Below are 20,404 nucleotides of genomic sequence, written 5' to 3' on the forward strand. Positions count from 1 at the left end.
ACTAAAAAAATCCATGGTGAATATAAAACATCTGAATTTCAACTAAAGACAAGGTCAATAACAGTGCCAAATCAGAAAAGGGGAAGAAAAAACTTTTTATTTGCATATGACATGATTTTATATATAGAAAATCCTAAAGACACCACCAAAAAATGGTTAGAACAATGAATCAAGCTGCAAGGTACAAAACCAAACTACAGAAATCAGTTGTGTTCCTATCCACTAATAACAAAATATCTTAAAAGAAATAAAACAAGATTCAAGATGACAACGTGAGAGGTGAGACAGAGAACTCCTCCCCAAACCAGATAGGGTGAAAATATAGTTCGTACAACTAACCCTAAAACAGCAATAGGAAAGAACGCTGCACCAGACTGCACACAGACCTCAGGAACAGAGCAGACCTCACAAAACAGGGTAACGTAGGAAAGCCTTGATCTGATGGGAGCCAGGCCCTTCCCCCAACCCAGCGGGAGGAAGAGAAACGGAGCAGGGAGGGGGTGGAAGCCTGGGACTGCTGAACATCTGGCCCTGGAGATCTGCTTTGGGAGCAGAAACCTACATTGTGTGGTGCTCTGGAGGATGGGGAGCTGGTGAACAGGCAGAGTGCTTGAGAGACAGATTCCGGCCATTTGTGGAGGAGGGGATCCATATCCAACCGCTCTGTGTTGAGGAAAGGCAGGCGGTTTGACAGGCTCCCTAGCAGCAAGAGGGCTGCTGAAGGGGCGGGGTTTGCACGGAGCTTGCTGTGTGGGAGAAGGGACAGGGGGACAAGGTTGTCTGGGTGCGCTCTGCCCAGCAGATTGGGAACTTTGGGGAGCTTCAGGCGCTCTATCCCCCTAGCTGGCTACTCAATTCCGAGGCTCCCCACTGTGACACACAGCCTGCTGAGCCTTCCTCCTGGCCTGACAGCATTGGCTTGCAAACTGGCAGTCACTGCTCTGGCATCAGGCTGCCAGAGGGAGGCCCCACCTACAACAAGAGCTAGAGATGCCAAGCACAGAGGTTTACACCTGTGTACTTGGCTGACTGGCTCTGATACAGGAGACAGGCAGGGCAGACAGGAATCAGGAAACAGGTCTTTACTCCCCCCAGGCATCAGCTCCAATCCCCTACAACCCCCAACCTCACTCTAGGGGCTGAGCAGCTCCAGAGACTGGAGCTTCTGGGCCGTAGGGGGCATCACACAGAAATATTAAACGTCAAAAAAACATGGTTCAGACCAAAATCTCACAAACCCCAGAAAAAGGGCCAAATGAAACAGAGCTCACCAATCTTTCTGAAAGAGAGTTCAAAATAAAAATCATAAACATGCTTATGGAGGAACAGAAAAATATTCAAGAACCCAGGAATGAATTTAAGATGGAGATTCAATCATTAAGAAATTCCATATCTGAAATGAAACATACAATGGAGGGATTTAAAAGCAGATTAGTTGTACTAGAAGAGATGGTAAATGGAATAGAAATTAGAGAAGAGGAATACAAAGACGCTGAGGCACAGAGAGAAAAAAAAATCCTAAGAATGAAAGAATATTGAGAGAACTGTGTGACCAATGCAAACTGTGTGACCAATCCAAATATTTGCATAATAGGGGTACCAGAAGAAGAAGGAAGAGAAAAAGGGATAGAAAGTGTCATTGAGGAGGTAATTGCTGAAAACTTCCCCAATCTGGGGAAAGAGATAGTCTCTCAAGCCATCGAGATGCATGGATCTCTCAGCACAAGGGACCCAAGGACGACAACATCAAGACATATAATAATTAAAATAGCAAAGATTAAGGGTAAAGACAGACTTTTAAAAGCAGCCAGAGAGAGAAAAAAGATCACATACAAAGGAAAACCCATCAGGCTATCATCAGATTTCTCCACAGAAGCCTTACAGGCCAGAAGGGAGTGGCATGATATACTTGATGCAATGAAGAAGAAAGGCCTCAAACCAAGAATACTATACCCGGCAAGGTTATCATTTAAATTTGAAGGAGGGATTAAACAATTTTCAGATAAGCAAAAGCTGACAGAATTTACCCCCAAAAAACCACCTCTACAGTGCATTTTGGAGGGACTCCTATAGATGGAGGTATTCCTAAGACTAAATAGCTATCACCCAAGGGATGGACAAAGAGTACAGAATATGATTCATAACATACAAAGACTGGAGGAGGAAGAAAAAGGAGGAAAAAAAGAAGAATCTTTAGGTTGTCTTTGTAATAGCACAAGAAGTGAGTCAAATTAGACTGTTAGATAGTAAGGGAATTACTCTTGAACCTTTGGTAGCCACAAATCTAAAGCTTGCCATGGCAACAACTACCTACCTATTGATAATCACCCTAAATGTAAATGGACTGAATGCACCAATCAAAAGACATAGAGTCACTGAATGGATAAAAAAACAAGACCCATCTATATGCTGCCTACAAGAGACTCACTTCAAACCCAAAGACATACAGAGACTGAAAGTAAAGGGATAGAAAAAAGATATTTCATGCAACTAATAGGAAGAAAAAAGCAGGAGTTACAGTAGATGTATCAGACAAAATAGACTTCAAAACAAAGAAAGTCACAAGAGACAAAGAGGACATTACATAATGATAAAGGGGTGAGTCCAACAAAAGGATATAACTATTATGAATATCTATGCACCCAACACAGGATCACCTACATATGTGAAACAAATACAAACAGAATTAAAGGAGGAAATAGAATGCAATGCATTCATTTTGGGAGGCTTCAACACACCACTCACTCCAAACGACAGATCAACCAGACAGAAAATAAATAAAGAGACAGAGGCACTGAACAATGTATTAGAACAGATAGACCTAACAGACCTCTACATAACACTCCATCCAAAAGCAACAGGATACATATTCTTCTAAAGTGCACATGGAACATTTTCAAGACTAGATCATATACTAGGCTACAGAAAGAGCCTCAGTAAGATTTAAATTGTACCAACCAGCTTCTCAGATCACAAAGGTATGAAACTAGAAATAAATTATGCAAAGAAAATGAAAAAGCCCACAAACACATGGAGGCTTAATAACATGCTCCTAAATAATCAATGGATAAATGACCAAATAAAAACAGAGATCAAGCAATATATGGAGACAAATGACAACAATAATTCAGCACCACAAAATCTGTGAGATGCAGCAAAGGCCATGCTAAGAGGGAACTATATTGCAATACAGGCCTACCTCAGGAAAGAAGAATTCCAAATGAACTTAAACTCACAATTAATGAAACTAGAAAAGGAAGAACAAATGAGGCCCAAAGTCAGTAGAAAGAGGGACATAATCAAGATTAAGGCAGAAATAAATAAAATTGAGAAGAATAAAACAATGGAAAGAAACAATGAAAGCAGGACCTAGTTTTTCAACAAATAAACAAAATAGATAAACCCCTAGCCAGACGTATCAAGAAAAAAGAGAGTCTACTCACATAAACAGAATCAGAAATGAGAAAGGAAAAAATCACTATGGACAGCACAGAAATACAAAGAATTATTAGAGACTACTATGAAAAATTATATGGTAACAAACTGGATAATCTAGAAGAAATGGACAACTTTCTAGAAAAATACAACCTTCCAAGGCTGACCCAGAAAGAAACAGAAAATCTGAACAGATCAATTACCAGCAACAAAATTGAACTGGTAATCAAAAATTACCTAAGAACAAAACTGGACCACATGGCTTCACTGCTGAATTTTATCAAACATTTAGTGAAGACTTAATACCCATCCTCCTTAAAGTTTTCCAAAGAGTAGAAGAAGGAATACTTCTAAACTCATTCTATGAGGCCAGCATCACTCTAATACCAAAACCAGGCAAAGATACCACAAAAAAAGAAAATTACAGATCAATATCCCTGATGAACATAGATGCAAAAATACTCAACAAAATATTAGCAAACCAAATTCAAAAACACATCAAAAAGATCATCCATCATGATCAAGGAGGATTTATTCCAGGGATGCCAGGATGGTACAACATTCGAAGATCCATCAACATCAACCACCACATCAACAAAAAGGACAAAAACCACATGATCATCTCCATAGATGCTGAAAAAGCATTTGACAAAATTCAACATCTATTCATGATAAAAACTCTCAACAAAATGGGTATGGAGGGCAAGTACCTCAACATAATAAAGGCCATATATGAAAAACCCACAGCCAACATTATATTTAACAGTGAGAAGCTGAAAGCTTTTGCTTTAAGATTGGGAACAAGACAACGAGGCCTACTCTCCCCACTTCTATTCAACATAGTGTTGGAGGTCTTAGCCATGGTAATCAGACAACACAAAGAAATAAAAGGCATCGAGATTGGCAAAGAAGAAGTTAAACTGTCCCTGTTTGCAGATGACATGATATTGTACATAAAAATCCCTAAAGAATCATCTCCAAAACTACTAGATCTAATATCTGAATACAGCAAAGTTGCAGGATACAAAATTAATACACAGAAATCTGTGGCATTCCTATACACTAACAATGAACTAGCAGAAACAGAAATCAAGAAAATAATTCCATTCACAATTACATCAAAAGGAATAAAATACCTAGGAATAAACCTAACCAAGGAAGTGAAACATACATACTCTGACAACTACAAGACACTCATGAGAGAAACTGAAGAAGATACCAATAAATGGAAACACATCCCATGCTCATGGATAAGAAGAATTAATATGGTCAAAATGGCCATCCTGTCTAAAGCAATCTACAGATTCAATGCAGTTCCTATCAAAATACCAACAGCATTCTTCAATGAACTAGAGCAAATTGTACTAAAATTCATATGGAACCACAAAAGAGCCCGAATAGCAAAAGAAATTTTGAGAAGGAAGAATAAAGCTGGGGGGATTATGCTCCTGAACTTCAAGCTCTACTACAAAGCCACAGTACTCAAGACAATTTGGTACTGGCACAAGAACAGACCCATAGACCAATGGAACAGACTAGAGAGCCCAGGTATAAACCCAACCATATATGGTCAATTAATATATGATAAAAGAGCCATGGACATACAATGGGGAAATGACAGCCTCTTCAACAGCTGGTGTTGGGAAAACTGGACAGCTACATGTAAGAGAATGAAACTGGATTATTGTCTAACCCCATACACAAAAGTAAACTAGAAATGGATTAAAGACCTGAATGTAAGTCATGAAACCATAAAAGTCTTAGAGGACAACATAGGGAAAAATCTCCTGCCTATAAGCATGAGCTTCTTCCTGAACGCATCTCCTTGAGCAAAATGAAGGCACATGAAAAGATGCTCCACATCGCTAATCATCAGAGAAATGCAAATTAAAACCACAATGAGATATCACCTCACACCAGATAGGGAGGCCACCATCCAAAAGACAAACAACAACAAATGTTGGCGAGGATGTGGAGAAAGGGGAACCCTCCTACACTGCTGGTGGGAATGTAAATTAGTTCAACCACTATGGAAAGCAGTATGGAGGTTCCTCAAAAAGCTCAAAATAGAAATACCATTTGACCCAGGAATTCCACTTCTAGGAATTTACTCTAAGAATGCAGCAGCCCAGTTTGAAAAAGATAGATGCACCCCTATGTTTATTGTAGCACTATTTATAATAGCCAAGAAATGGAAGCAACCTAAGTGTCCATCAGTAGATGAATGGGTAAAGAGGTGGTACATATACACAATGGACTATTATTCAGCCATAAGAAGAACACAAATCCTACCATTTGCAACAACATGGATGGAGCTAGAGGGTATTATGCTCAGGGAAATAAGCCAGGCAGAGAAAGACAAGTAACAAATTATTTCACTCATCTGCTGAGTATAAGAACAAAGAGGAAACTGAAGGAACAAAACAGCAGGGGACTCACAGAACCCAAGAATGGACTAACAGTTACCAAAGGGAAAGAAACTGGGGAAGTTGGGTGGGAAGGGAGGGATAAGGGGGAAAAAGGGGTATTAAGATTAGCATACATAATGTAGGGGGTTGGGGGGATACAGGGAAGGCAGTATAACACAGAGAAGACAAGTAGTGATTTTAGCATCTCACTATGCTGATGGACAGTTACTGTAATGGGGAATGTGGTGGGGACTTGATAAAAGGGTAGTCAAGTAACCATAATATTGCTCACGTAATTGTACATTAATAATAGCAAAATAAGAATAAACAAATAAAAAGAAATAAAACAATCCCATTTGTGATAGCATCAAAAGCAATAAAATATTTAGGAATAAACTTTACCAAGGAGATAAAAAATCTTTACACTGAAGACTACAAAGCTTTGATGAAAGAAACTGAAGAAGACACAAATAAATTGTAAGATGTATGGTGTTCATGGATTGGAAGACTATTGTTAAAATGTCCATACTACAAGCCATCTATAGATTCAATGCAATCTCTATAAAAATTCCAATGGTATTTTTCATGGAAATAGGAAAAACAATCCTAAAGTTTCTATGAAACCACAAAACACCCCAGATAGCCAAAGCAATCCCGAGCAAAGGGTACAAAGGGAGCGCTAACATTTTTGTTAGCAACTTTTCTGCAAGTCTAAAATTAGTTAAGGATAAAAAGGTGAAAATTATGAAGAAGGAAAAAAAGCAACATTGTTTCCTAAAGTTATTGGTTTAGCATGGCGGAAACAAGGTCTCCCTGGGTGGTTGTGTGGATGTTGTGTTGGGTGGGGATGTGGGGGCGTCCATCCAGGCACGTTCAGGGGCTGCATTCAGGGCTCCGGATCTCTCCTCAGTCGCAGCCTGGATGGGGACTCAGTGGGGACAGGGAGTCGGTCCCGCTACAAAGGCTCCTCCCTACAAAGACGCAGAAAGGTGCGCGTCTGCACCAACACCTGGCTCTCCAGCCCGCTTCCGTAGGGCGGCACTGGGAAGTGGGCACCTGTCGGGTTCGGGCTCTGCGTGGGGCTGTCCTCTCCTCGGTGCGCGCTCGGCATGGCCCTCTGCTTGGCGCCCGCTCTGCTGCTGCTTCTGGGTGAGTGGCCTCCTCGTCCTCCGCGCCCCTGAACCCTGGCTTCTCTGTCCCAGGGGATAGAGTGGCAAGGCAGGAGGACCGCAGGAAGGGGCATTGGCGAGAGACCTGTGCACGGAGCTCAGGGACGCCTGGCAGTCCGCACCGGCCGTTCGCCGTGCACCCCGCTTCCTGCCTTTGGGCCGGCTGCGGAGCCACCTTCTCCCAAGCCCTGCTTGGTAACCATACCCCAGAAACTTTCTTTTTCCTATTGCCTCCCCTCTCCCACCTCTCTTCACCTTCCCGGAGACCCAGTTCTCCACCTTCAGTCAGGGAGCTTAACCCTGATTGCTTGCCCCGCATCTGCCAGTCCCACCTGCTTCCCCTTCCCAGCTGGGGCATGCGGAGGGAGGGGTCACTTTACGGGCTGGTCGGGTGGGGAGCATGGAATCTGACAAAGGTTTAAGGCAGAGGAGATCCTGGAGCTGCGATGTGGGTGGAGATGAGGTAAGGGTGCTCCTGGCAGAAGGAGACAGGTAAGCAAAGGAGGAGAGGTGGGACCAAGACTTCAGGCGACACTAGGTGCTACTGCGTGTGGCTGAGGCCTGGGGATGCGCGCGGTTTGGCTGGGAGAGAAAGGTAAAGTTTGCCTGCTTCTGGAGGAGGGAAAGGCAGGGGAGGTGAAGGGAGGGGCGCCCCTCTTGTCTACTCCCTCCACTCACTGGCAGTGCCAAGCCCTCAGTATCTACTGGTCCTTCCTGCAGAGCAGAGCGTGCTGAAGCCACAGCAAGACTCACCATGGCCCCTGCTATCCAACCCAGGGCTCTAGGAGGAGATGGCCAGCGCCAGAGAGGGGCCCTGCTCCTAGCCCTGAAGCAGGAGACACCTCTCCTTCTACACACACGGGAGATTGGGCCTAGTCAGGCTGGGAAACTTCCCTCAGACTGAGGTGCTCCCTGAGGTTGAGAGCACCAAAGGGCGGGGCTGGACTCGTTTTTGGTGACCTAGGGCCTACACACAGGGGCTGCCAAGTCCTGAGCTCCCAGACCCTGCCTGGCTTGGTCTCTAGGGGAGTGCCACCCATCATGGCCCCCCCCCCCCCGGGGCCTGACGCTCAGAAGAGAGCCCTGTGGCCTGCCATCAAGGACTTCTCTCGAATCCACACTCCAGCAGCCAGGTCCAAATGGGCCTGCCAGTGCCCAGAGCCCTTGCGAGGAAATCCCTCTTGCGCCTGGCTGGTGGAGAAGGGCTCAGGGGCCAGGGGAAGCCAGAGACCAGATGGGGCAGCACAGTTCAGACCACCGGAAAGGGGTCACAGGAAAGGGAGGGACGCCAACAGCAGGAGGCAGGAGGAGGCGCACTAGAAGGTCAGGAAGGAGGAAGAAACAGAAATCTGCAGACCCCCTCAAAGGTCTCCATGGGGGAGGCGGGGAGGGGAAAGGAGGAAAGCTCCGGGTTCCCAGCTTGGCAGGGAGAGAGGAAGAGGAGCGGCTACGGTCCTCAGCGTCGTTTCTGATAGGTTTCCATTAGCCAGCTCCCCAGGAGCCTGGCTCTATCCCGCGTCAGCCGGGGCCCAGTGGGAGGGGACCCGTGGACTCCTCTTTGAATGGCTGTGCTCGTTCCGGGGCAGGGTTGGTGCCTGGGGAGGATGGACCTCAGCATCTGCAGAAGGCCAGGCCCCCCTCCGTGTGCCCCATCCATCCCAGAGGTGTTGCGGGAATCCCAGAGCCCGCTGCCGCCCATCCCCTCTATGGAAGGCAGGTCAATGCCAGACGGTCACACCTTCCAGCCACATTCTGTACCCCTTTGGGTTCTGAGCGCCCTGCACCTTCGGAGGGTGTGGCGGGAGTGGGGAGCAGGGCGGAGGCGAAGGGTACAGCTACAGCTCACCAAGAATTGCAGCCCGCCTGCCCTTCCCAGGGTCGCCGAGCTCTGCCGGACCAAACCGTTGCGTGGACGCGGCCGAGGCGTGCACTGCGGACGCGCGTTGCCAGCAGCTGCGTAACCAGTATGTGGCTCAGTGCCTGGGTCGGGCCGCGCTCGGGGGCTGCCCCCGCACTCGCTGCCGCCGCGCCCTGCGCCGCTTCTTCGCCCGCGGGCCTCCCGCGCTCACCCACGCGCTGCTCTTCTGCCCCTGTGCCAACCCTGCGTGCGCCGAGCGCCGGCGCCAGACCTTCGTGCCCGCCTGCGCCTTCTCGGGTCCCGGCGGGGAGCCGCCGTCCTGCCTGGAGCCCTTAGACGCCTGTGAGCAAAGCAGGATCTGCAGGTGCTGTCGGGGTGCGGGAGGGTCGGGGAAGGGGTAGGCTTGGCGGGGCCGGGTCCGCAGGTGAGGGCAGGTGTGGGAGGCAGCGGGGCGGGGCCGGGTCCGCAGGTGAGGGCAGGTGTGGGAGGCTGCGGGGCGGGGCCGGGTCCGCAGGTGCGTGTAGGTGAGGGAGGCGGCGGGGTGGGGCCGGCTGCCGCCTCACCGCCCTCCGGCCATGCCGCGCAGACCCCGTTTCCTGGCCTTCCAGGCCTCCTGCACGCCAGCCCCGAGCGCCCCAGACGGCTGCCTGCGAGACCAGGCCCCCCACTGTCTGCGCGCCTACGCGGGCCTCGTGGGTACGCACGGCCGGGAACCGGGCGCGGGCGGCGCTCTCCCGGGGATGCCTCCGCCTGCCGGGGCCGACTACCCCGCCCTCGGTCCCGCAGGCACCGCCCTCACCCCTAACTACGTGGACAACGCGAGCGCGCGCGTGGCGCCCTGGTGTGGCTGCGGAGCCAGCGGAAACCGGCGTGAGGAGTGCGAAGCCTTCCGCGGGCTCTTTACGAGGAACCTCTGCTTGGGTGAGGGGGCGGGGCGGGGCGCGGAAAGGGTGGTCGGCTTTTACTGTCCCCTCCCAAGCCGCCTGGCTGGCTGGACCCTATTTTAGAGATGAGGAAACTGAAGCTGTTTGAGGCAGCCACGCAGGCCCACTTCCCTCTCCGCTGTCGACCTGCCTCTGGGGAAGTGCGCGCTCAGCTGTCTCCGCAGACCAGGTCACAGACTGGAGTCCAGTCCTAGGAATGTCTAGGCCGGGGCCCCTGCGGATGAGCGGGAGGGCCGTAAAACAAGTCCCCGGGGAGCTGGAATGGAACAAGGTGATTCCTGCTTCCTCCACTTCTGAGGAGGTTGCACCCTTGAGGCCCTCCTAACTCTCCCCGTTGATGATTTCGCCTTTTGGGTCTGAATAGCTGGCTGGTCTGCTGCCCAGTCTTGGGAGGTAGGGGGCCTGAATTTGAAGCCCAACGCTGCCACTTAACAGCTGAGGGTTAACTTTTTTTTTTGCCCATCTGTAAAATGGGGCTGGTAATTGTCTCCCTCTGTGGGACTGGAAGACTATACAGTTTGTAAGGCACTCTTAAGCACGGTTGACCTGATTTATTCCTCACCCTGTGCCTTCCATCCTAGAAGCCAGTCCTGGAAGGCATCCTATCCTTTCATCCCTGTGTGGGAGAGCCCACCGGCAGGATGTCAGGGGTCTCAGTTTGTCCCCAAGGAGCTGGGCCCTGTGCTGGGCTTTCCCAGCCTTCCTCCATAGAGTCTGCACACCTTCCTCCATAGATGGAGCCATACAGGCCTTTGAGAGCAGCGGGCCCCCAGTCCTGCAGGACCAGCTAGATATCCACCAGGACCCTGAGAACAGCCTCCTGCAGGTAGGTGGAGGGAGGGAATGGTGAGCTGGCAGCCCCTGCACTGCCTTCTTCCGTACACCTCCAGGTGGGCCCAGATGGAAGCACGAATGGCCTGGGATGGGGGTGGTGGAAGCAGAGAGCGGAGCCAGGTTCCTGCCTCAAGTCCACGTTCTGCTCCACTGCCCCCACCCCACCCTCAAGGTATCCTCTGCAGAAGAGCTCTTGGAGGAGAGCTGTCTGCTCTCCATGCTCCCTGTCCTGGCTCTCCAGCTCCTGTTCTGACTAGAACAGCAGACCTCAGACAACACAGCCAACTGTCCCACCCTGCTCTAGGTTCAGAGCCATGTCGGTGGCCTGCTGCTTCACTGAAAGGGGACTGGCTTACCTCCCAAGCTGGCCCAGTGCTCTTGCCAGGCTGTCCCTTGCAGGTCTGGACACCTCCTGTGACTGCCCCTGGAGCAAGGGATGTAGGGTGAGGGCCTGGTGCAAAGCCCATTGCTACCTTTCAGTAGGTTTCTTGGTTGTAGGTCCCTTTCTCCAAGGTCTGTGGGGTCTTGGGATCTCCCTCAGAGTAGGAATGGGACGGGTTCATTCCTGTGTAGCTGAGGCCTCAGTGGGGTCTGAGATCACCTAGAGAAAGTCAGAGACCATCCAAACTCCCAGAAATCTAGGAAATTTTATCAGCCCCAAGTAGATCATGTCCAGAGGGGTCTATCTGAACAGACTCCCTCCAACACTGCAGCCTTTAGTGGTACCCTCCCAGTTAGGCACTGCCCATTACAGCCACCCACCGGTGTTGGCCAAGCACTTCCTTTCCATGGTGTGCTGCTTGGTGGGCATGGCCTGGAGTGAGAACCAAGTTCCCCGCATTGCACATCCAGCCATCTTCCCCATGGTTTACCCAGCACAAGGAACAGCACCCACAGCTCAATAAACTGACATGCACGGAGACTGGCCTTGCTTTCTTGTGAAGTGTGTCCTGGGAGCCTGGAGACCAGGGTCAGCCACAGGTGTGCCTCTGCCAAGGCCTGGTGACCTCACATGGCCTCAGAACATTTCTGGGCTCCCTAGCTAAACTTGTGGATGCTACCGATCCAACTGTCTGGTCCTACTGGCTGAGATTTTGGTTGCTCTGCTAGCACTCAGACAAGGAAATTATATTTTCCAGCACCCCTTTAGGCTAGGGGGTAGTCATGTGACCAGTCTGGCCAATGAGTGGAAGTCACAGATGAGGCTTCCACGAGAGCTCTTTAAACAGGAGCAGACTTGCTGACTGGTTCCTTCAGCCTTTATCCTCAACCCACCCATCTTCTTGCCCAGAATTTGGTGGCAATAGCTGGGGCATAGGTGCCATCCTGAAAATGGAGCCACATGACACTGTGGAGTCACTGCACCAGCCCCTGCCTGCCACCCTCTGGGCTCTTCATTATGTGATTATACCTCTAGTTTATGTACCTCTAGTTTGCTCAAGCCAGTTTCTGCCCAGGCATCTGTTATTTGCAGGCAAACATAGGCCTCCTCAGGTGCCTGGGATCACACACTGTACCTGCTTAGGGGAGCCCTTCCTCAGTGCACACACAGCCCAGCCCTGACACTTTAAAGAAGGAGTGATGGTTGTATTTTGTTTTTTTTATTCCCACACATTCTGCCTGCTTCTGTCCCTGTGGAGAATTGAATTCTTTCCTGGAGCTGAGGGAAATTTATCATAAAGGTTTTACACACACTGTGTGTGTGGTCAGTGTGGACCCAGTGAATGCCAAGGGTGCTGTGTTACTTTGTAGTTCTGTGAAGAAATTTGAGGAGGAGACTGCAGAACCATGAGGGCCCGGTATTAAACCTTCTGCCCACTTCCTTCTTCCTCAAAAACCTGGAGACTCCTGATGAGTGAAGGGTCACCATGTCTCCTGGCTGCTCCTTTTCACACCCAGTTGAGGCTTGTCAGCAGCCATGAAACTGGCTGGGGTGGGGGCTGTTGGAGCCTTGTCAGAGACCTCTCTGGGCCAAAGCCACCCATCCCCGAGCTGCTGGCCACACTCTGCTCCCTGAGGCGAACTACAGCCAGTGACTGAGGGAGGGTGCAGAGGCCTGGCCGGCTTGCCTCAGGAGGGACAATTCTGTGTGTCACTCATGCTCCAGAGCTCCTCGAAGGATCAGGCTAAGGCCAGATCCCAGCTGAGACCACATCCTAGCCTAGCTCCTTCCTCTGCCTACTCCTGCCTCCCTCACTTAGAGATTCCCCTGAGGGCACTCCCTCCAATCCATCAGGGCCTGAGAATCCATTGTGGGCTTGGCTTCTGGAGAACCTGATCTAAGACATAGGGGTCAGGTACAGAACACACCGAAGTCCAGGCCTGGGGCTGTGCTGACCAGAAAAAAGAGCCACCAGCTTGGAGACTCTGTACTTAGCAACTCATTCCAAACCCACACATACCTTGGGCAGCAGCTGTCAACCAGCCCCTCAGCTTCAGCCAGCACTCTTCTCATTGGAACCAAACACTCAAACTGGCTTGGGGCATGGAGTTGAACAGTCCAGGCTTCAGGGACAACTGTCCCCAGGGGTCAAATGATGGTGCACCTGCTGGTCCGTGCATGGCTTCCCTATGCAGCCAGTCCGGCTCTCACCACACAGTGAGTAAGAATGCCACCAGTGCCCCAGATTCACCATCCCTGCTTTTAGGAATCTCAGCAGAGAAAAGTACCTCTTCCCCAGAAGTCATGGACTGTCCCAGGCAGGACCCTAGTCGGCCCAACATGGGTTATAAGCCTCTTCCAGTGGCTTGGGGAGTGACATCAGCCCACCAAGATCACATGGAATGGGAAGGACAGATTTCCAATGGGAAAAGGAAGGTGTTGGGCAGAGTGAAGCTCAGGGCCCAACCTATTCTCATTTCATAAAGAAGAAGGAGTGTTCTCAGCCACTTTCACCTGCACAGCAATGGACGCCTGCAAGTGGGCCATGGAAGGCTGGAGTGTATGTGTGTTGGGGGTGGGGCAGGGAAGTGAAAGCATCACCTTGCCCTGCTCACTGTGGCCGCCTGGTGGCCCCAATGAAGGATTTCCTGTCTGCTAAGTATTTCGCCTTATGTGAACGTGCTAAAGTCTACTACTCTATTTGTTACTCAAATTAGAGTAAAATATAGGCATGTACTTACAAAAGATTGGGAAGATGAAAGTGAGCAGAACCTAGCTGAAAATAGCAAAAAGTTTCCTGGCAGCTGCTGTCTTCTCTCAGTACTTCTCTCCAACTCAGGCATGGGGTTCAATAAAATGGAGCTTCTTTAACATTAGACAATGTGCAACAGAAAAGAAGCTTCCTTATCAGGTGCCGGGGAAAAATGAAAGATCACAGGGCCCCTGCTGCCTGGCTCTCTGTTTTATTCCCAGCATGAACATTCCTGTGTGGGAGGCTTGAGGCCGCTGGGGGCATAGAGCCAGGCAGCTCTGAACACAGAAGCCAAGGTGGGGCAAGGCACTGGGGCGTGCAAAGGCCACTGTCTTGCCCCACGAGGCCTGTCGACTTTCCTAGGGTTTTGCTGTTGTAGTGGGCTGAATACTGGGCCCAAGGACATTGTCCACATCGTAAGCATTGGAACCTGTGAAAGTTACCTTAGATGTAGGCAGAAGAGTAAATATGCCTTATATAGCAGAAGATGTGATTAAGTTATGAATCTTGAGAGGAGGCACTTAGCCTGTATCTGAGTGGACCTTAAATGTAGTCACATGCAGCCTTACAAGAGATGCAGAGATCAAACACATACACACAGAAGATAGGGCAACGTGAAGACTGGAAGGTTGGAGTGACGTGGCCACGAGCCAAGGAGGTGCTGGCAGCCACCAGGCCCTAGAAGAGGCCAGGAATGGATTCTCCCCTGGACCTCCAGAGGGAGCACAGCCCTGCTAACACTGTGATTTTGGTGTGGCCTCCAGACCACGAGAACAGATTTCTGTTTTAAGCCACCAAGGTTGGGAAATCTGTTACAGCAGCCCAGGAAACTAAAATGAGTAGTCTGCATTTTGTCACTTCTGCCTAAGAAGGTTCTGGCTCACACATGGTACTAAGTGTGGCCAAAAGCCTCACGGCTGAGTCCAGCTGTGACCCCCACTATCAGGAACAGGTCCTGCCTTGCTCATCTACCTCTGAGCATCAACCTCTGTGTCCTTCCAGGTAGCCTACTTGCTGTCACTCTTTCACATGAGCTCTGGGAGCCTGGGGTCCTGGCCCTGGCCTTGTCCCTGTGGCTGGGTCTCAGCTGTTGTCAACACTGAGCCTCTAGCTGGCAGGTGGCTGTGGGGTGGGGGTGGGGGTGAGGCAGAAAGGCAGGTGCTGGAAGCATCTGTGGATTTATTGGTGGAAATTTCACGGCTCATGGACACAGACTCAGGTTTGAAGCCTGGTTTAAGTGTAAGATTGATGTGGGAACTGCTCACTGGCCACTTCCTTTTGCCACCTTCCTAGTCCAGTCAGGCTGGGCCAAACTCACAGAACCAGCTCATTTTTAAGGAAGTGTGGATGTTGGTGGGTGAAATTTCCAGAGCAGCAGGAGTGGGCTATACAGGGCTTCATGAGCCACCTCCCAGGTGGACAGCACCTTGCCGGTGAGCGGGCACCAGTATTGAAGGACACAGAGTCCTGGCCCTGCCTTTCTGGGCTGCAGGCCTGGGAAGGCCGGGTTGATGTCTTGGGAAGCTGTTCTGCCAGGGACACACTGCCCCACACAAAAGGAGCCTCCAGTCTGAGGCAGAAGATACAAAAAGAAAAACAGAGATGCATACACACACAGGAGAACAAAATGCACACATAACCTCAGAAACAGAGCCTCAGAGAACAGGATTAAGCAAACAAGAAGGGAAGGCCTACAGGGTGTGCAAACGGACCCGGCAGCAAGGGCAACCCCCAGCTCTGCGTGCAGGACATGCCATAGGTCGGAGGGCCATCTGCTCTAGTCCCTTTCTTGTGTGGGGGACACAGGATGGGAGAGAATTCTTGCTAGGCATGTTGTACAGCTGGTGCCTGCAGGGTGTGTCCGTTCAGCTGTGACTCCCATGTATGCGGACTCAGATACCAGGAATGACATTGTCATTAATGGCAGAATCTTCCAAAATGATGACCAGCTCTTGGTAAAGTTTTGAAGAAAACAAAGTTTGGTCTTCTCTTGATTTACACATTAGCGGCATTTTTGGAAAACTGTTAAACACGCTTGCAAATACTTTGGGTTCTATGCTGTAATTAGGAACAGATTTCCTCATCTACACAACTATCCAGCAAGATGTTAAAAAACTGAGTGGGATGTGGATCAGTTGCTTGTTGGTTGGGACAGCCCTGCATGTTACAGGAGGAGCCACTGCATCACAGGAGTGCCTTCCGCTTCAATGCAGTGACCAAAATTGCCCTTTTATTTTCAAAATGTCCCCTCAGGAGCAGTCCTTTGCTGGGTGAGAACAGTATACTGCCCTACAGGACCTGGCCCGCCCCAACTCCTAGCACTGCTCCTGTAGCTGCTTTGCTCTAGCCATGTGGCTGCCTCACCGAGGCTCAGACCTCAGACCCACCTGCGCCACCGCTGGGCATTTGCACCTGCTGCCCCCCACCCCTGCTATTCTGCACACTCTTCTCCCAGACGTCCTTTGCCAGCTCCCTCCGTTCAGCTCCCTACGCCCTGCCACACACTGCTGTGCCCTAGCATTCACTAACCCTATTCTTACTTTTCTTCACAGAACTTACCATCTGACATCCTGTTCATTATCTGTCCTCCCCACTATGTTGTCACCTCAAGAAGACAGGGATTTTGTAGTGCCTGGTCCTTACACAATGCCTGGCCAGCTGACAGCGGCCAGACCAGGCAGGCCCTCCCGCAGGAAGGTGGGGGTGCAGACACAGGGCAGTCACTGGCCTACAGAAGTTTTGAAATCCTGCTGGGCCCCTCCTTGGGGTGGGGGCTCCCTGCACAGGCTGTGATCTGGTCTCTGGGCCCTGCTGAGGCGGCCGTGGGTGGTGCACCCTCCTCAGACACAGGGTCACAACCACCTCTGCCTGTGGGTGGGTCAGGCCGCCCCAGTGGGCACACGGTTGGTTGGTTCTTTCATTTTCAAGCCAGACTAATAGTTTCTTGGCCACATGATTCGTTTTTCTTTCTTTTCCAGGCAGGTACAGGGTCAGTGATGGCATTCCAGGGTCTTCCCTGGTCAGCTCTCAAGTTGGCTTTGCTTCCCTATCCACACACCTCTCCGTCAGGGCCTTGAGGCTGTGGGGCTCAGGCAGAAGACCTTAACCTCATCTGATTCTCACCACTGTCTCACTGGGTCTTTGCTGCTCCCAAGTACCTCTTACCCTTTGGAGACTAGAAGCAAGACTAGTTGCCTCTCCCGACACTGCCAGACTGTGGATTTCAGTATTTTCCACCCCTTGCCTTTCTGTTTGTAAACTGGCTAATTCTTTCTGGAACTCAACCCTTTGTGTTGCCTTCCAAAGACAGCCAATAACAATTATACACACCACATTGTTTTTTTCCCAGGTTCTTCCCCTGGAGCTAAAAATTCAGTAGACATGTAGTCTGCTTGATAAGTTTTCAAACAGAACAGGCTTGTCGGACGTTTACTGCCGCCTGATAGAGATCCCAGCTTTTCTGCCTGCTGGGTCTGTTTCCTCCCTGCCCGCCACCAGGTCACTCAGCCAATGCCCCGCACATTAGGTTCTGGGTACAGTCGCACTGCACTTCAAGGTGCCCATTTGTGAACAGGGAGAGTTAAGAAAAGCTGCCTGTTGTATTATGCTCAGTGAAATAAGCCAGGCGAAGAAAGACAAATACCAAATGATTTCACTCATATGTGGAGTGTAAGAACAAAGAAAAACTGAAGAAACAAAACAGCAGCAGACTCACAGAACCCAAGAATGGACTAACAGTTACCAAAGGGAAAGGGACTGGGGAGGATGGGAGGGACGGGAGGGATAAGGGTGGGGCATTACGATTAGCACACATTATGTGGGGGGCATGGGGAGGGCTATGCAACACAGAGAAGACAAGTAGTGATTCTATAGTGACTGTAATGGGGCTTGTGGGGGAGACTTGGTGAAGGGGGGACCCTAGTAAACATAATGTTCTTCATGTAATTGTAGATTAATGATAGCAAAATAAAAAAAAAAGGAAAGCTGCCTGTTGCAATAAACCCCTGATGTCAGTAGGTCACTACGGGAAGTTTGCTTTTCAGGGAGGCAAAGACCAGCACACAGCTCTTGAGGTGGCTTGCCTCTAAGTAGTGACTCAGGGACCCACAATCGCAACATCTTTAACACAGGACCTCCAGGGAGTCCCAGACAGGAGCGTGGTATGTGCCAGACCTAGAACTGGTATACACAACTTGTCCAACGTTTCTTTGATTGCAGCTCAGTTTATGGCCCCAACCTAACTGCAGGGGGCTGGGAAATGTTGGTTTGTGGGTTCAGTGTCAAAATATAACAGGTGTGGGGAACACACAGCACAGTCTCTGCCATAGTACCACCAAGTCACAGATTTTTATCCTGCCATAACCATTTGGCGGCTCCCACTGCCCTCTCCAAAACAGCTTTGAGCTGCTCTTCAAGCTGACAGTGGCACCAGCCCACTCATTTGCTTCTCTGGCCTAGACCCACACTCCCGTGGGCAGGCCTCCTCCAGGCTGCTGGGCCCCTGGCCTGGTGCCTGGCCCCATCCTCCTCTAGATGAACCACTGCCCTTCCTATCTTAACCCCCATTACACTGATCTCTTCTAGGTCTTCTGCAGTCACACCAGGGTGCTGCAACACACCGTTCTGAGGCCAGGAGCTGCATAAAGGCTGGCACACAAGGCTTTGCGAATGGTAACTTCATCAAAAATTCCATACCAAGGACAATGCTGCGGCTCTGGCAACCGAACCTATCAGTATACCTGAGATTCAGCCCTTTGGAAAACTGGGGAGACATTCAGGATGCACAGGTGGGTGAGAAGCATAAAGACCAACAGTGGCATGGCCCACACACTGGTCTCCTTCCCCAGCACTGTCACTCCACGGGGGACGCAGGCTATAGTGAGGACGCTGGGAAGTCAGCTCGCAAGCCGTGCAGGGCTCTTCACCCCATAGGCTGAATGCACCACAGCCAGTCGAGGCGTCTGAGGGGCCCACTCTGCTGGCTTTACACCTTCACCTTCATGGACTGCCAAGTGCTTCCTCTGGGGCTGTCTGAACACCAGTAACCACACTGAACATTTTTTTCCTTTTCTTAAGATTCTAATGACCAAAGTGTAAAAATAAGTTGAAGAAAATAAAATAAAAATTAAGCACATAACGTAAACCACATTTTTACCAGATCTACTTTTATTTCAGAAGTTTGTATTATAGTATTTACTTTTGTTTATATACAAGTTCTTCACATTTGTGTTTAAAACGCACAGACCTCTCTTAATTTTCTTGTTCCTGCTTAAATTAGCTGTTATTTTACAATACAAAAAATACCAAAAAATTGCAGTCCTAAATGTATGTATAACACCCACAGTCCCCAGCAATGAAATAGTTTACAATACTTACTCCATATTTACATGAGTGCAATAGATGCTAAATTATACATATTAACAAACTAAGCTTGAATCCAAACCAAAAAAAAACAAAAACCGTTAAGAGCTATAAAACAAAAACATTTCCAGAGCCAGAATTAGTTAAACAAAACAGGCTTCACTAGTGTTTTAGAATGTTTTGTGCACAAATTCAGTTACTGAAAGTCAATTTCATTATTGCCTTTAAAAGAGAAGGCGCCTGTTTTCCTCTCCAGTCCCAGCCATCGCCCTGCAGGGTGGGTGTTAGTCTCAACAACTTCAGGAAAGTGTGTCTTGGCGGGCCTGGCTACCTGCAAACCATCACGATGACTTTTATGGTTGGAACTAAGTTTGAGAAATGGGGCAGACATTTCCAGCTGAGAGCAAGTGCACAGCCCGAGGACAGACCCTCTGCCTTCCCAGGTCTGTCCTCAGGATGGCCAATTCTCACTGAAACCACTATAGAGAAAGATCTCCTGGGGTGAGGGGTTTGAGGAGCTGGGTTCTGTTGTAATTCTGAAGAGCTTCTTTCCATCTTGGTCACTGCCCTAGCGTGGATGTTAGCAAGTGCTTAGTGAGTAACCGTTGCATGACTGGAAAAACAAATGACACTGAAGGATCAAAGGTGCTCACGGAAGTGGCACCACCACCCAAGGAAGTGAATCACTACCCCCAGCACACTCCACAAAGTTGAAGGAGTGAGATCTGCACTGAAGGGTAGTTCTTTTTCTACCAGCAGTGCTCTGGTCTTCTCATCTGTCCCAGGCCACCCAGTGCAGCTCCTAGCTGGCACCTCAGGCTTCACCGAGATACTCTACTGTTTTCCTTTTGCTCACAGTCCTCCTGTCCAGGGCTGCTTCTCCTTGGGCTTAGCTGAGTGGAGTGTGAGTTGCTTTCTTCCCACACCTCCTCCCACCTTTGAGGGGTGATGCTCACAGGGAAGCTGACTTCTCCCTAAACTGTGCGTAGGGAGTGGGTAGGAGGTGGATAGACCAGGCTGTGTGTGGTTAGTTCCCTGTGCAGACATGACTATTTATCAATGAACTAGCCACCCCCAGTTGTCAGTATAGGGAACTATAGTCCTGGGAAATGGTCATTAAAAGTTTAGACAAAATCACCACAAAATGCAGCCTCGAAGACCCCTTTCTGGAAAATCTTATTTCTATAGGTATAGTCTTTGAACTTAAGACACTAAGAGAAACATTTCTCAGGATGAGATGGGTCATCCCTGCCACCACCCA

At 49.6% G+C, this 20,404-nt stretch overlaps 1 protein-coding gene across 9 annotated transcripts; it reads left to right on the forward strand.

The window, feature by feature from the left end:
* Positions 1 to 6,691: 6,691 nt before the first annotated feature.
* Positions 6,692 to 18,890, forward strand: GFRA4 (GDNF family receptor alpha 4). Of its 9 annotated transcripts, none has more exons than XM_036924627.2 (6): positions 6,702 to 6,992; positions 8,889 to 9,245; positions 9,457 to 9,566; positions 9,657 to 9,791; positions 10,549 to 10,640; positions 10,953 to 11,570. In XM_036924627.2, exons 1-5 carry the CDS (start codon positions 6,953 to 6,955, stop codon positions 10,603 to 10,605), a joined length of 699 nt encoding a protein of 232 aa, XP_036780522.1. In that variant the 5' UTR covers positions 6,702 to 6,952; the 3' UTR covers positions 10,606 to 10,640; positions 10,953 to 11,570. The 9 variants fall into 9 exon arrangements, with proteins under 9 accessions (XP_057358786.1, XP_036780520.1, XP_036780519.1 ...); XM_036924623.2 differs by having other exon boundaries at positions 6,706 to 6,992; positions 8,889 to 9,234; positions 10,821 to 11,570; XM_057502803.1 differs by lacking the exon at positions 10,953 to 11,570 and adding an exon at positions 18,367 to 18,890 and having other exon boundaries at positions 6,692 to 6,992; positions 9,457 to 9,791.
* Positions 18,891 to 20,404: the final 1,514 nt, after the last annotated feature.

This window comes from Manis pentadactyla, chromosome 5, assembly GCF_030020395.1.
Source record: "Manis pentadactyla isolate mManPen7 chromosome 5, mManPen7.hap1, whole genome shotgun sequence".
Taxonomy (NCBI): domain Eukaryota; kingdom Metazoa; phylum Chordata; class Mammalia; order Pholidota; family Manidae; genus Manis; species Manis pentadactyla.

Excerpts from the sequence above, each read along its gene's own strand:
- GFRA4 (XM_036924620.2), top strand. The coding sequence starts at position 6,953 with ATGGCCCTCTGCTTGGCGCCCGCTCTGCTGCTGCTTCTGG. Across the intron at positions 9,235-9,456 it reads GAGCAAAGCAGGATCTGCAG|ACCCCGTTTCCTGGCCTTCC; the intron begins GTGCTGTCGGGG and ends CATGCCGCGCAG. Across the intron at positions 10,641-10,820 it reads CTGAGAACAGCCTCCTGCAG|GTATCCTCTGCAGAAGAGCT; the intron begins GTAGGTGGAGGG and ends CCCACCCTCAAG.